This window comes from Mercenaria mercenaria, chromosome 13, assembly GCF_021730395.1.
Source record: "Mercenaria mercenaria strain notata chromosome 13, MADL_Memer_1, whole genome shotgun sequence".
NCBI lineage: Eukaryota > Metazoa > Mollusca > Bivalvia > Venerida > Veneridae > Mercenaria > Mercenaria mercenaria.
Genome location: NC_069373.1, coordinates 72,775,273 through 72,789,176, shown reverse-complemented (window position 1 = coordinate 72,789,176; position 13,904 = coordinate 72,775,273). Strand labels below are relative to the sequence as shown.

At 33.4% G+C, this 13,904-nt stretch overlaps 1 protein-coding gene across 6 annotated transcripts in view; it reads left to right on the top strand.

Moving 5' to 3' along the window:
- LOC123529213 (plexin-A2-like) overlaps positions 1 to 13,904 on the top strand; it is a 134,260-nt gene that overhangs the window by 68,165 nt on the left and 52,191 nt on the right. For all 6 annotated transcript variants that reach the window (XM_053522248.1, XM_053522249.1, XM_053522250.1 and 3 more), the window contains exon 5: positions 4,783 to 4,883. In XM_053522248.1, coding sequence (XP_053378223.1) covers positions 4,783 to 4,883 — 101 coding nt within the window. The remainder of the gene's footprint in view (positions 1 to 4,782; positions 4,884 to 13,904) is intronic.

Below are 13,904 nucleotides of genomic sequence, written 5' to 3'. Positions count from 1 at the left end.
GCTTACTGACATTGTGCCTGTATTGAATGAGCATACTGACATTGTGCCTGTATTGAATGAGCATACTGACATTGTACCTGTATTGAATGAGTGTACTGACGTTGTACCTATATTGAATGAGCATACTGACATTGTACCTGTATTGAATGAGTGTACTGACGTTGTACCTGTATTGAATGAGTATACTGACATTGTACCTGTATTGAATGAGTATACTGACATTGTACCTGTATTGAATGAGCATACTGACATTGTGCCTGTATTGAATGAGCATACTGACATTGTACCTGTATTGAATGAGCAATATGACATTGTACCTGTATTGAATGAGCGTACTGACTTTGTACCTGTATTGAATGAGCATACTGACATTGTACCTGTATTGAATGAGTATACTGACATTGTACCTATATTGAATGAACATACTGACATTGTACCTGTATTGAATGAGCAATATGACATTGTGCCTGTATTGAATGAGCATACTGACATTGTGTTTGTATTGAATGAGCATACTGACATTGTACCTGTATTGAATGAGCAATATGACATTGTGTCTGTATTGAATGAGCTTACTGACATTGTGCCTGTATTGAATGAGCATACTGATATTGTACCTGTATTGAATGAGCGTACTTACTTTGTACCTGTATTGAATGAGCGTACTGACTTTGTACCTGTATTGAATGAGCGTACTGACTTTGTACCTGTATTGAATGAGTATACTGACATTGTACCTGTATTGAATGAACATACTGACATTGAACCTATATTGAATGTGCATACTGACATTGTCCCTATATTGAATGAGTATTCTGACATTGTGTCTGTATTGAATGAGCATACTGACATTGTGCCTGTATTGAATGAGCATACTGACATTGTACCTGTATTGAATGAGCAATATGACATTGTGTCTGTATTGAATGAGCATACTGACATTGTACCTGTATTGAATGAGCGTACTGACTTTGTACCTGTATTGAATGAGCGTACTGACTTTGTACCTGTATTGAATGAGCGTACTGACATTGTGTCTGTATTGAATGAGCGTACTGACATTGTGTCTGTATTGAATGAGCAATATGACATTGTGTCTGTATTGAATGAGCTTACTGACATTGTGCCTGTATTGAATGAGCATACTGACATTGTACCTGTATTGAATGAGCAATATGACATTGTGTCTGTATTGAATGAGCTTACTGACATTGTGCCTGTATTGAATGAGCATACTGACATTGTACCTGTATTGAATGAGCAATATGACATTGTACCTGTATTGAATGAACATACTGACTTTGTACCTGTATTGAATGAGCGTACTGACTTTGTACCTGTATTGAATGAGCATAATGACATTGTACCTGTATTGAATGAGCGTACTGACATTGTACCTACATTGAATGAGTTTACTGACATTGTGCCTGTATTGAATGAGCTTACTGACATTGTGCCTGTATTGAATGAGCTTTCTGACATTATGCCTGTATTGAATGAGCATACTGACATTGTACCTGTATTGAATTAGGAAACTGATATTGTATTGTGCCTGTATTGAACATACAAAACCGTTTGGAGAGCTCTTGGCTACCTACCAGTTTGTGGTCGCAAGTTCAATACTTTCCAGTGAAAGATTGATTCATTTAAGACATGGTGTCGAAAGTCAATTGACATAAACTGGTTTTAAATATTATTAAGTTTTCTCCTTTGTGAAAGAAAAAATAATTGTTTTACAGAAGTGTAATAATAATTTAATGAAGTTAATTACTATGAATTTACAATTAAAAGTGTTTCAGTGTCTAATGGTTTTCAAGTGGTTTGCTCATAAATGACATATTGCGGTTTATCATGAAAAAATCAGCTTGTTTTTATGCAAATGAAAATTGTTTAGGCAAATTATCTTTTCTCTGGGCCGAATTTTATTGCTTGTATGATTCATAATTTGATTGATTTCGGGAAGAACATTTATCCCTTATCCTAAACGTGTTCCTATTTAGCAGAGTTTCCATATTCGTAATGTTACATTCTATGGGCACGCACGAATTCTCATGCAAATATTGTTTTTAGTGTTACAGCTTGATATCTCTGGAAATCGAGGGAGGAAAACATATCTTTCCATATCTTTTGGTTCTTTTAAATCAATATCTCTCATCCCTGGTCCCTGGAGTAAGCATTTGTTATTATTTATAGTTTTATGGAAAATGCAATTTGGTATTATGATAGCATCATAAATTGATTTATTGAGTCTTTGAGTGTTACTGGAGTCCGGAATAACAATGCCAATTTTTCTCTGGTATTCAGTTATTGTTTCGACCTTGGAAGTGTTCATTTGCAAGAGGTTTTGTTTCATTTGTTAAGAACATGATGCGAGAAAATTCCGAACTTTTTACTTTATGTTTTCTTTATGCATTTTCATTTTTGTCTAGCAGTAGCTATGATCAAATGTGTTGCATGGCAGTGTATTGAATTAATGCAAAGTGCACCTCAAATATACAGAAAATGTGTAAAATCAGACAGTTTTGTGAGATATTAGTTATGCCCTGAGATGCAAAATATATGGGGGCTGTATTACAGCCAAGCTCAATCCCCGACCGTCCATCCATCTGTCCTTCATCATGTCTGTTCTATATCTTCTCAGAAGTTTTTCATAAAACTAGCATCATTTGTTAACATCATGAAGATGACATGCAAAGCACAATGCCCAGGTCACTAGGCCAAAGGCCAAGGTCGCACTTGGAAGTCAAAGGTCAAATAGCTTAACTTATTGTTTAAACAGCTAGGATGATTTTTCATAAAACTAACATAAAGTGACTGTATTTATGTGAAAGTTCTGTTATTGTTATATACAAGTTAGCCAAATAATGCTAATATTCTGCCTTGCAAATACATTGCCAATACTCTTCTTTGGAAATTGAATTCTAATTTTGAAATAGCAAACTTTTAGCTTGGCAAATTGTAATTGGCAGTTAGCATTTATAAAAGTACACCGGGAGGCCATTTTTGGATAAAGTCAGAAACAATGATTATACAGACTTTTTATAATCTCTTTAAAAAATAAGAAACACTGAATTAACAGATGTTATTGCAGCATTACAGTAATATTCCTGGTTGAATAAAGTATCCTAGAAAATGTCAACATGATAATCGGCCATATATCATGTCAAAATGATCTTGATAACATTTGAATTAACCTTACGGATTACATCGACATAACATATTGACATTTTGTCAGATATTACTGAGGAAAAAAGTGTTTACATTATACTCATTATGTAAGGTTTGGAAAAAGGGGTTCCAGAAACACTGCTGCTCAAGTATTGCCTGCTATAGCACACAGAAGCTAGCACTCTTCCCTGGAACTTGGCTTTATATTTTCCATGTTTAGTTGTTAATTTCGCTCAGAACCTCTTCCCTCACTTAGCATCTTGCTCGTCCCCTTGAGACCTTGAATGATGGGTGTTTTATTGGATAAGACTTGGACTTCAAGGATCCACTAGCTCATTATGGTACCTATTCTCAGAACTGTCTAAACATACTGGTTTTACATTGCTTATACCTTTCTTTTGTGTTCTTGGCAGGTTTTCCTGCCCTTGTATTTCTGAAAATAAAAATGAATCAGATTGCATTAGTTTGCATAAAATACACAAATTCAGATGTCTCCATGTAGCCGGATTCTGGATTCTCAATAATATTAAATTAAAAACATGTTGCCTTAAAGTACAGTGGATCATGTTCCTAGGACTGAAAATTAATCATTTTCACCAGCATTTCTGAGATTCCTAAAAAGAAAAATCTTTGGAATTTATAAAGGTTAATGATTTCATGAAAGGCTAAGTATTTCCATAAAACCTAAAGTCTTTGTATTGAATACAACAGGTAATTGGGAGATGCAGAAACAAAACAATGTAGTGCAACTATTGAAGAAAATTGTTGTTTTGCTTTTGTTGAATAATGAATTAGCGTTGTAGTCTTGACATTTTGCAGAATGATTTTATGTCCATGCACTTGTTTGATTATTATGAGAAGTTCATGTCATGTGATATTCAGACAGTATTGCTCTTTATCAGCAAGATGACCTGATAGTTTTCTAATTTACCTGGACATTATTATTTTGCAAATTGAATCCCTGACAAGATTTGACAGAAGGCAGTAATTTATTATAAAAGCTGATTCATGTATGGAAGTTGTTTTTTCTTGTGGATGACAACTTAGTTTTATCTCTAACCCTTCCCTTGCTAAATTTCTATAATGAACTTGTCCATCTTTCAATTTGGACAGTACCATTAACTGTTAAAAGGGGTGCTTGCCAAAAAGATACTGACTTAAGAGCAAACAGTGCAGATCATGATCAGACTGCACTGATGTGCAAGGTGATCATGATTAGCGTTGGTCGCAAAGGCAGAATCAATCGTGTTCAGCATGATAAAGGCTAATGATTCATTTGTGGAAGTAGATAACCTGCTTAAGAGTACAGAACAGTGGTTAGGTATATCAACTGGTTTAACAGTATGCTTTTTACATCAGCAAAGAGGAATGGTTCATGTACATAATTGATAATTCATGTACACAATTTATGGTTTATGTACCTAATTTATGGTCCTTGTGCAAAATTAATGGTTTGTGTAGATAATTCATGATTGCTTCATGTACATGATAAATGGTTCGTGTACCTAATTATTGGTTCTTGTTCATAATTTATAATTGTGGATAAGTAATTCATGTACATTATTAATGGTTCATGTACATGATTAAAGGTGGATATAAATTTTGTATTTTCAGATAATGAAGATGAAGCTATATGACTGTTCTCAGTACACAACGTGTAGTGCATGTCTCAATGCCGGCAACCCCTACTGTGGATGGTGTTCTCTAGAAAACAAGTAAGTAACCACTTGTAAAATAACTGCATGGGGGTTGGAGGGGACTTACATGTTATGTGAAATACTTAATTAGTGGAGGGTCGGAATTGTGTCATTGTTTTGTTGTGTGTGTGTCTGTCTCACACTTGGTAAAATTTCAATGAATCACAACCAGCGATAGGTCTGGTTGTGCATATTGTTCATACATCTCTTTTGGATTATTTTTGCAGTTATGGCCCCTTAATTGTTCAAGACAAGTCCTATACTTAAAGCAGATATTGGAGTAAAACATTGGAAATATTCTATCGTTACAAGTACTGGTAGAACCAAAAAAAGAAAGAAAAAGAAAACAGAAAAATGAATAAAAAGTTGTTGAAATTAGATAAAATAAGTTGTGGGAATGTGAATGTTTGGTAGCATTAGAAACTGCTTCAGGACAACTTGTGGACTGAGAATTCCAAGCAAATTGGTCTCATCAATTCTAATAATTACTTTTAATTAATTACATCTTCATTACTGCAATTAAATATTCATTTATCTTAATGTAATTTGGCCTTGAGAAAATCTGTAATGCAGATTTAGAGGGCAGAATTAGTCAAGATAAATTGGAGTTTATTTTTGGTGGAAATTATTCATGAGTGGGTGTTCAAAGGAAAATATTGTGAGTAAAAAAAGTTTTTATAATATCTTTAAAGAATTGCCTTAAATTTTTCAATATACTGATTATTATGTACAAAAGAAGGTGGAGGTAACACCTGAGGCTGTTCAAATTTTATTTTAGTTATGCCCCTTTGCTAAGAGCATAAAATAATGAGGGGTTAGACACAATTTTGCTTTTAAATTAGTTGGTAACCAGGCTTTAAAAAATCAAGCAAAATTCATTTTGTTCTTGCATTCTCACCATTATAACATGCATTGCAACATGATGTAACAATGTGTTTGAGAGGTTTGTGATGGCAAAACTGGATCATTTAATACTTAGAAAATCAGAAGAAAACACAACTACAGAATGAGAGAGAAAACCCAAGAAAATATCTGTATGAAATACATGTCCGTGCCAGGTTTAAGTACGCACCAAAGCCTTTCACTTTCACCTACTTTTGCGCACCAATCTTTGTCATACCTAAAGGAAAAGACAGTTACTTTCAAAAATAAGCTGAAACATTGGAAATATTTTCTAAAATCCTCTCTTTAGGAGCGATAAAAATTACTGCCAGGTTTATCCTTGATTTTTACAAAGACTGCTAGAAAAAAATTGGAAAAGAGTGTTCCTCCAGACATTATGATTTATGGACTATCAATTTTCTCTCTTCCAAGAAATTAATTAACAAAATTGGACAAATGTTTGCCATCAATAGAAACAGTATTCTTGCAGAAGATGATGTAATGAATTTTGCATTTAAGCTAACTGAGAGCCATTAATTGTGTAATGATTTTCCCAGCAAATCAAGAGAAATTGCTGATTGAAGAATGATAACAAAATATAGAAGGATGGATCATCCAGAAGGCATGAAATAGGATCTGATCATTGTGATCTTTATACAGATAATAAATATTAGAAAACTACATCTTTCTATTTCAGTTTATGAAAAAGATGAAGTACTTTGTGGGTTATTAATAGCTACTGAAAGGTGTTCAGTATTTTATAGGTCTTAAAATGTTTCCAAAAATGTTATTTATATCATCTAATAGATAGTGTGAAACTTGGAAGGGTGCTGCCTCAGAAAAAGCATTTTGAAATGATACTGTACAGGTAGCTCTGGGAGAAGGGTTATCAATGCAGATTTCAGGTGAGATGCATAAAATAACCGCCCACATATTGCAGTGTAGTCAAATTTTAATGTGCAAAATCAGATTGAGGATGCCAGAGTTTTGCATTCCATTCATTGCACCCAGCCTAACAAGCACATTTTCATATCCAAGCAGACCTCATAACATACCGTGTTCATGCCCTCCCCCTATCCCACCAAAAGGAATGTGTTCTGATAATCATACTGTCCACCTGTGTGTTAGTTTGTCTGTATGAAATTCCAGTTTAAGGGATAAAACTGCACAAATAGTGTGTTGGGCACAAAAGAATCGGGTGTATTACTCTTAAAGTCAAGGTCACAAGCAAAGATCTTAACCCACAGGCAGGGGCACTCCACAACAGGGGTCAAGCTCTTATTGATGACTTAACACATCTGTTGTTATGTGTTATGCTGTTGGTGTTGTAAATTAACTTGAAATTGGAGCAAAATAGATTGACAGTTGAATATAGAAACTACTTTGTTATACAAAAAATCAAGAAATAAAATCACAGCAGTATCAGCAACAAATAAAGAAATTTCTGACAATCTGATATAAGAGAGAACCTTTTTCAATAAAAAGTGAAAAGATCAATAGAAATGTTTCAAAAAGTGCCTAATTTCTAGGAAATAGACTCTGGTTAACTGTGACAAGCATCTCTGTGATTATGATTGATGAGCAATGTAGACAGAAGCTTGCTGGGTTTGAAAATCAATGGAGGGAAAATTGAGAAACAATGTTAGAGTAATTACTGATAATAGTTCATGTCAAATATGAAACACTTTGTTTTCCGCAAATGAAAGTAAATGAATTTTAATTGAAAGAGGAGAAGGTTTTGCTAATTGCATTTGAAATAGTTGTTCCCTGTCACTGTGTCAGTCAGAACAGTCTTATTCTTAAATTCAGTGTATATTCTTGTCTCTAGGGAATTAGAACCAAGGGTGGCTGGACCAGAGTCAAATTAAAAAGCTGTCAAAGTGCTTTTTCTGAAACTTGACAATTTTAAAAAGATGACATTTTGTTGCAAAATCTGTCAGTTCCACTATTAATTTTTAGCTCACTAGTCACATGTGCATAGTGACAAGGTGAGCTTTTGTGATCGTCTGTCCACATTTTTTTGTGAATACAATAGAGACCACATTTTGCAGTCAGTTTTAATCAAACTTTCACACAACTTGTATTGACATAATATCTCAGTTCCTTTCGAAAACTGACCTGATCCCATCATGGGTTCCAGATTATAGCCCCTTAAAGGGCCAAAATTTGCTATTTTGGCTTTTGCAGCCATATGGGTGGTTTTCAAAATAATGAAGCAAAAGTGTGACATAGGGGTTGAAAATTCAAACTTATTTCTTATGGTGGTCACCTATTTTTTATTATAGCAAATACTTCATATTTGAAGGAAATAACTTTGGGGAAGTGTTGAGAAATGCCAATCAGAAAATATTTCAGCCTTTAATTCAAAAGTTCAGTGAATTTCCAGTAAGGTGGGTGATAAATGTTGCATGGTTTTATGACAAGGAAATATGTATTACAGTAATTTTTTCAACATAAATGATAAGTAATGGGTGTATGTGTATGGTTTGAAACTTATTTAATCATATGTTTGTGGACATTGGTTTTTAAAATCACCCTTTCTGCACAAATTTGACATGAAAATAAAACTTTACCTAGAAAAGTTGTTGCTGAATGCAAAATAACTATCATATAATTATAAAACCAACTTTTTTCTGACATGTTGCATGTTTATAAACCACATGCCAAATTTCAAGAATGTCCAATAATTCTAATTTCTAGAATTGTCTACTCAAAATTGAGTTATTTTAAAGATGCACAGGGGACACATACTGAAGATCAGTGTAATATTCATCCATTATTAGTTTTCTATTCATAAAAAGACTACTGGTAATAAACTTTAGACAAATACTATCAAAAAATAGTTTATTCCACAAAATAACTACAAAATTGAAAATTTTCACTACAAAAACATGAAAATTCAACAAAATGTAATGCTTTTAAATGAAAAATAAGTGACTTTATACATAACTAACACACTGAAATCATTTAATTTACATGAACTGCTTATTCATATTAGAAAAATGACAAAATACCATGCATGATAAAAAGGAATAGTAAAATTCATACATACTTTATAATGTTACTAAAAAGGGTGCACAGGGGACAAATTGTATCAAAATATTTATTCATAGAATATGTTCATGGTAGTAAAATTCTTTTAACTACATAATATTTACTAGTGAACCTTTACATATTTAGGTAAACTTAAGAGCTTAAGAAGCAATAAAACTGATGTTTCCACTTTTAAACTTGAAAATTGGCAACTTCGGAAAAAAATGCAAACAATGAATTTTTAATTGTCCAGGGTTTCTTATATAATGCTAAATTATCAAGTAATGCCTAAATTTTGCATACACACTGCTAAGAATATAGAAATGCCACCACAAATTACAGTAATGCTATGATAATTGATATATGTCAAAAAAAGGGTGCACAGGGGACATCACTTTTGGCTTTGTGAATGTTTTAACAGTCAGTAATATGTGAAGTTGAAGGCTGCTTTTGTATCTGTTGTAACTCCCTTTCAAGGAAAATAAAGTAAAATCCCATTTTATTTAAAGAATAAAAGAAATCTGACACTTAACAACTGAAAAGGTGCACAGGGGACATTTTTAGGTGTATAGACATTCATCAAGTTTCTGAGAAAGTCGATTTATTAAAGAAAAAAATCATACTGTGTCTTCACAGCTGAAAGGATAAAGATCTTAGAAAAACATTAAGACTTTTGAAAAGTAATAGGGTTATGAAATTGTAGTGTTCAACATTTAAATTTAGTATTTTTTTTCACTATTTTTCGTGAAAAGGGTTCCATCACAAGATGTGAAATATTAGTAACAATAAGATGTAGGTAATGAAAAGAAGTATTTTATTTAAATGTGCAGAGTTTAAGTTACATTAAAAGCCAAAGCTGTAACAATAAATCATGGTTTTAAAAAGTAAACCTCAGTTGAAAACTATACCTCATGTAAAATGTCACACTTTTTTGGGTGCACAGGGGACAAAATTAGCTATATAATTTAATATAACTTTAAAACTGCTTGAGCCATCAAGATAAAATTGCACACATTTATTGAGTACATTGATTTGGATATATTTTGCTCCAAAACACATTCTAAAACTGAACTGAATTGAAGTAAGGTGAGAGAGAAGAAAAAGCTTCATTATTTTGAAAACCACCCATATAGAAACTTAATTTATGGTTTGATTTGATACAAACTTGCAAAATATCTTTAGCAACAATAGATCTTGGATTCCTTGATGAATCCGTCAGATCCAGTTACAGGTTTCAGAGTTACGACTCCTAATTGACCCCTGAAAGAGCCAAAATTTGTTAATTTTTACCTTGTGAACAAGATAAAAGTCGCATTTTACATTCGATTTTTAAAACACTTACTCACAACTTAAGTCACAATAAGATCTTGTTTCTTTCGAAAACCAGCTAGATTCCATCATGGGTTCTAGAGTTACTGCTCATGAAAGGGGCAACATTTTCTATTTTGGCTGTTCCAGCCATATAGAGGTTTCATTTATGCTTTGATTTGATACGAACTTGCACAGAATGTTTACCTTGATGATCTCGAGGCCAAGTTTGAAACTGGGTCACATTGGGTAGAAAACTAGGTCACCAGGTCAAATCGAAGGAAATGCTTTCTAACACCCTAGAGGCCACATTTATGACCATATCTTTATGAAATTTGGTCAGAATGTTTATCTTGCTGATTCCTATGCTAAATTCAAAACTGGGTCATATAAGATCAAAAACTAGGTCACCAGGTCAGATCAAAGGAAAAGCTTGTTAACACTCTTGAGGCCACATTTTTGACCATATCCTCATGAAACTTGGTCAGAATGTTTATCTTGATGATTCCTAGACCAAGTTTGTCATTTGGTTTAACTTTCTCTGTCCTGAATTACTAAGTACCTTACCTAGAAAAAAAAGTTATCCCCCAATCTATTCTTGTAACAAGTTTATCAATGAGAGCAATATAGAGATTTTTCATTTGCACCAAATCTATTTTGACCAGTTCTTTGTGATTTGACAAAGAACATCTTTCCCTATCACAATTGATTCATGTGGGGAATTTGTCAGTTACTTGTGGAGAACAAATTAAGAACACTGCTTGGCAATTGAAACCTCAAACGCACCTAAAAAATCAATTATCCATTCTTTACAAAATCTTAATTATCTTCCCAAATTTACTTAAGTAATTCCTTTGTATTTAATTGCTTTTTCTTATCCGTCTAAAAGATCTGGATATTTTTTTTCGTTGCATTAGTATTGGTATCTGCCTTCATTTATGGCAGATCCAGCATTAACAATCATTAAGCAATTCTGCCATCTGAATATTAAACTTGAACTATTATGGGCTGATCTAAGAGACTATTCTGCTGTATAAAGTTACTGGGTTATGCAATTTTTGTCATAATTATGGTTGACTATTAAGATATTAGTTTATACAACTTGTGTGATCTATGAGACATTGTTATTAAGCTATATATACATCTTGTGTCAGAATTATGGATGATTCATGAGGTTTTGCCTCCTGTCGATCTATGAGATATTGTAACTAAGATAGCAGGTAATATACATCTTGTGTCAGAATTTTGGTCAACTTATGATACTTTATTATTAAGATATTGGGTTATGCATCTTGTGGACCTGTGAGATATTGTTATTAAGATATTGTGTCATACTTAAGGTTGACCTGTGAGGAGATATTGGATTATGCATCTTGTGTCATAATTATCAATGACCTATAAGATACTGTATGAAAGCACTGGGTTATACAACTTCTGTCAGACTATAGTTGATCTGTCAGAGGCTATTCTCAGAGGCTATTCTTTACTTTATACCCTTCCGCACCTGTAACATAATAAAAAGTCCAAGCGTATACATTTAGACGGGATGACCCCTGCGCATGAGCCCTCACATTGCTACTTTGGTTTTCAAGTTTAGCCAGTTTACTTTCATTTTCATTACTTCCGGAAAAAGCTGAAAATTGTCTGATGTCACTTTCTGTGTTGTCGAAAACATATGTATACCTGGCGAGATTGTATAAAAACGTGCCCCACGTCCTAAGGATATAATACTTGTGTCAGAATAATGAGTTAACCTGCAAGACACTGTTCTCTAACTGGTGTAATTTAAAAACCTTTCTGATTTCTCTTCACTGCAGGACAGTTTGGTTTATGTTTCAAAATTTTATCTTGTACCTAGCAGATTTTGATAGAAAATAAACAACAATTATCACCCTTGAACAACTTTATATTTGTATAAATATTTACACTTGTAACCTATCTTGATTTGTGATTAGTGATGTTGTGAGGAAAAGGGCGTTCTAGGACATTAAACTTCAACTACTGGGATGATACAAGTACTTTAAGAGACCATTTAAAATAAGAAGCTTATGAAAGATAAATGATAGCGAGTTCACGAGTTCAAAATTTAATGTTTTTGCGTGTGAATTAAAACCTGTATGCAAGGTTGATGCACTTTTTTGGTGCATGTACATACCCGTTTGCCTTCTAGGTTTTTTCTTGTTGGAATCAACTGAAATTTAAATATTGCCCACATTCTTGTCCAAAGTCCTATTTTGACCAATGAATAATGTACACACCTCTCTTTACTAACTGGGCTGGCCTTGACAATAAATAAGATGGAGCAAAACATATTTATGAGCCAAGTATGAGTCAAGTATGATTTACAGAGGCATACATTAGTAATTGTCTCCAGCCTGTCTTGATATTTTTAGTGTTGAAATAATAGTCTATTAATTACCTTGCTAGATATTGTCCAAGGTGGTAATTAACAATATGCAGGTATTTTATCTGGGTATCGGGGTGGTGAGAAATATGTAAAGGTTCATTGTTATTATTTAAGGTATTTAATGCAGCAGAAATACAAATAAATTATCAGCTGTAATTTAAGTTAATTTGTCATATTTTAAGGAGTTTTGACACCTGTTGGATAATAAAGTAGGCTTAGGCATTATAGAGGATTTTGAAATGTTTCAGGAGCATAATATGTGATTTGTTAAAATCCTTTGAGTGCAACATATGACAAAGCTTTTAACCTTCATTTGTGGATTCCCATCATCTGAAAGGGTTTGTGCAGTTATATAAGATAGATTATAAACACGAGGGTTACAATTGTCAAGGCATCTGGCAATCTGACTAAAGTACATTTTCTATTACACTACGCTTAGGATCTGAAGACGTGCTATTGATCGCCTCGTTCTGATGACCCTTCAGCTAGCCAATCAGAGCCTTACTTACAACATTTTGTATGTGACAGTAGAAGTTTAAAAAATCTATATTTAGCCAGGGTTTTTCATATTTACAATTCTTATGATGACCACATCGCGACTACGCCCTCATGTTTTGAGAGAAATCATATGTCATGGTACGAACTTGGTCACGTAAAGTGTCAGACTGCTGGTTAGCTCATTCGGTAGGGCAACTGCCCTGTAAGTGAGGGGTCGCAGGTTCGAGGCCCGGACTGACTACACATTTTTCTTACTCTTTGACATTCGATGCTATTTTGATGGTTCGGCCAAATGCTTGTTGAAACAAGTCTTCTGATTGGTTCAAATAAAAATAGATTTGCGAAAAAAAAGAAAAACAATATTGGAAATTCAAAATATACAGAAGACGAATGTGAATGGGTCGTTTAGAAGATCAAGTACTTTAGTCAGATTGGGCATCTGACACATTAAATCATAGTTGTATCATTACAAAATTAAATAAAGTTTTATCTTATTATACATTTAAATATTATTTTCTAGGGTGGTGCATTTCAGGAACATTAAAATTCCAAGTAAACATGAAACACCATATTTTGTCACACACTTAGACTACTGACGTTAGAAATGACTAAGTGACGTGCAGCATTCCCCGTTGCGCTTTTCTTAGGTGTTGATATATTGAGCAGTATGAAATATACTTTCATGATATTCAAATAATGTTGATAATAGATCAAGATATCTGTGTATGAACTTAACTACATGTAGTTTTCTTTTTAGTGTATGAGCACGAAAACCAGTGTTAGGGCTTTGTGACCAATCTGGATCCAGATCAGCTAGTTACACCTACATAAGCTACAGACAGTTTTAACAGTAAAATTTGTTGAAAGATCTTAATAGCTATTAAAGGGAAAATGCAAAAAAGGAAATTCTA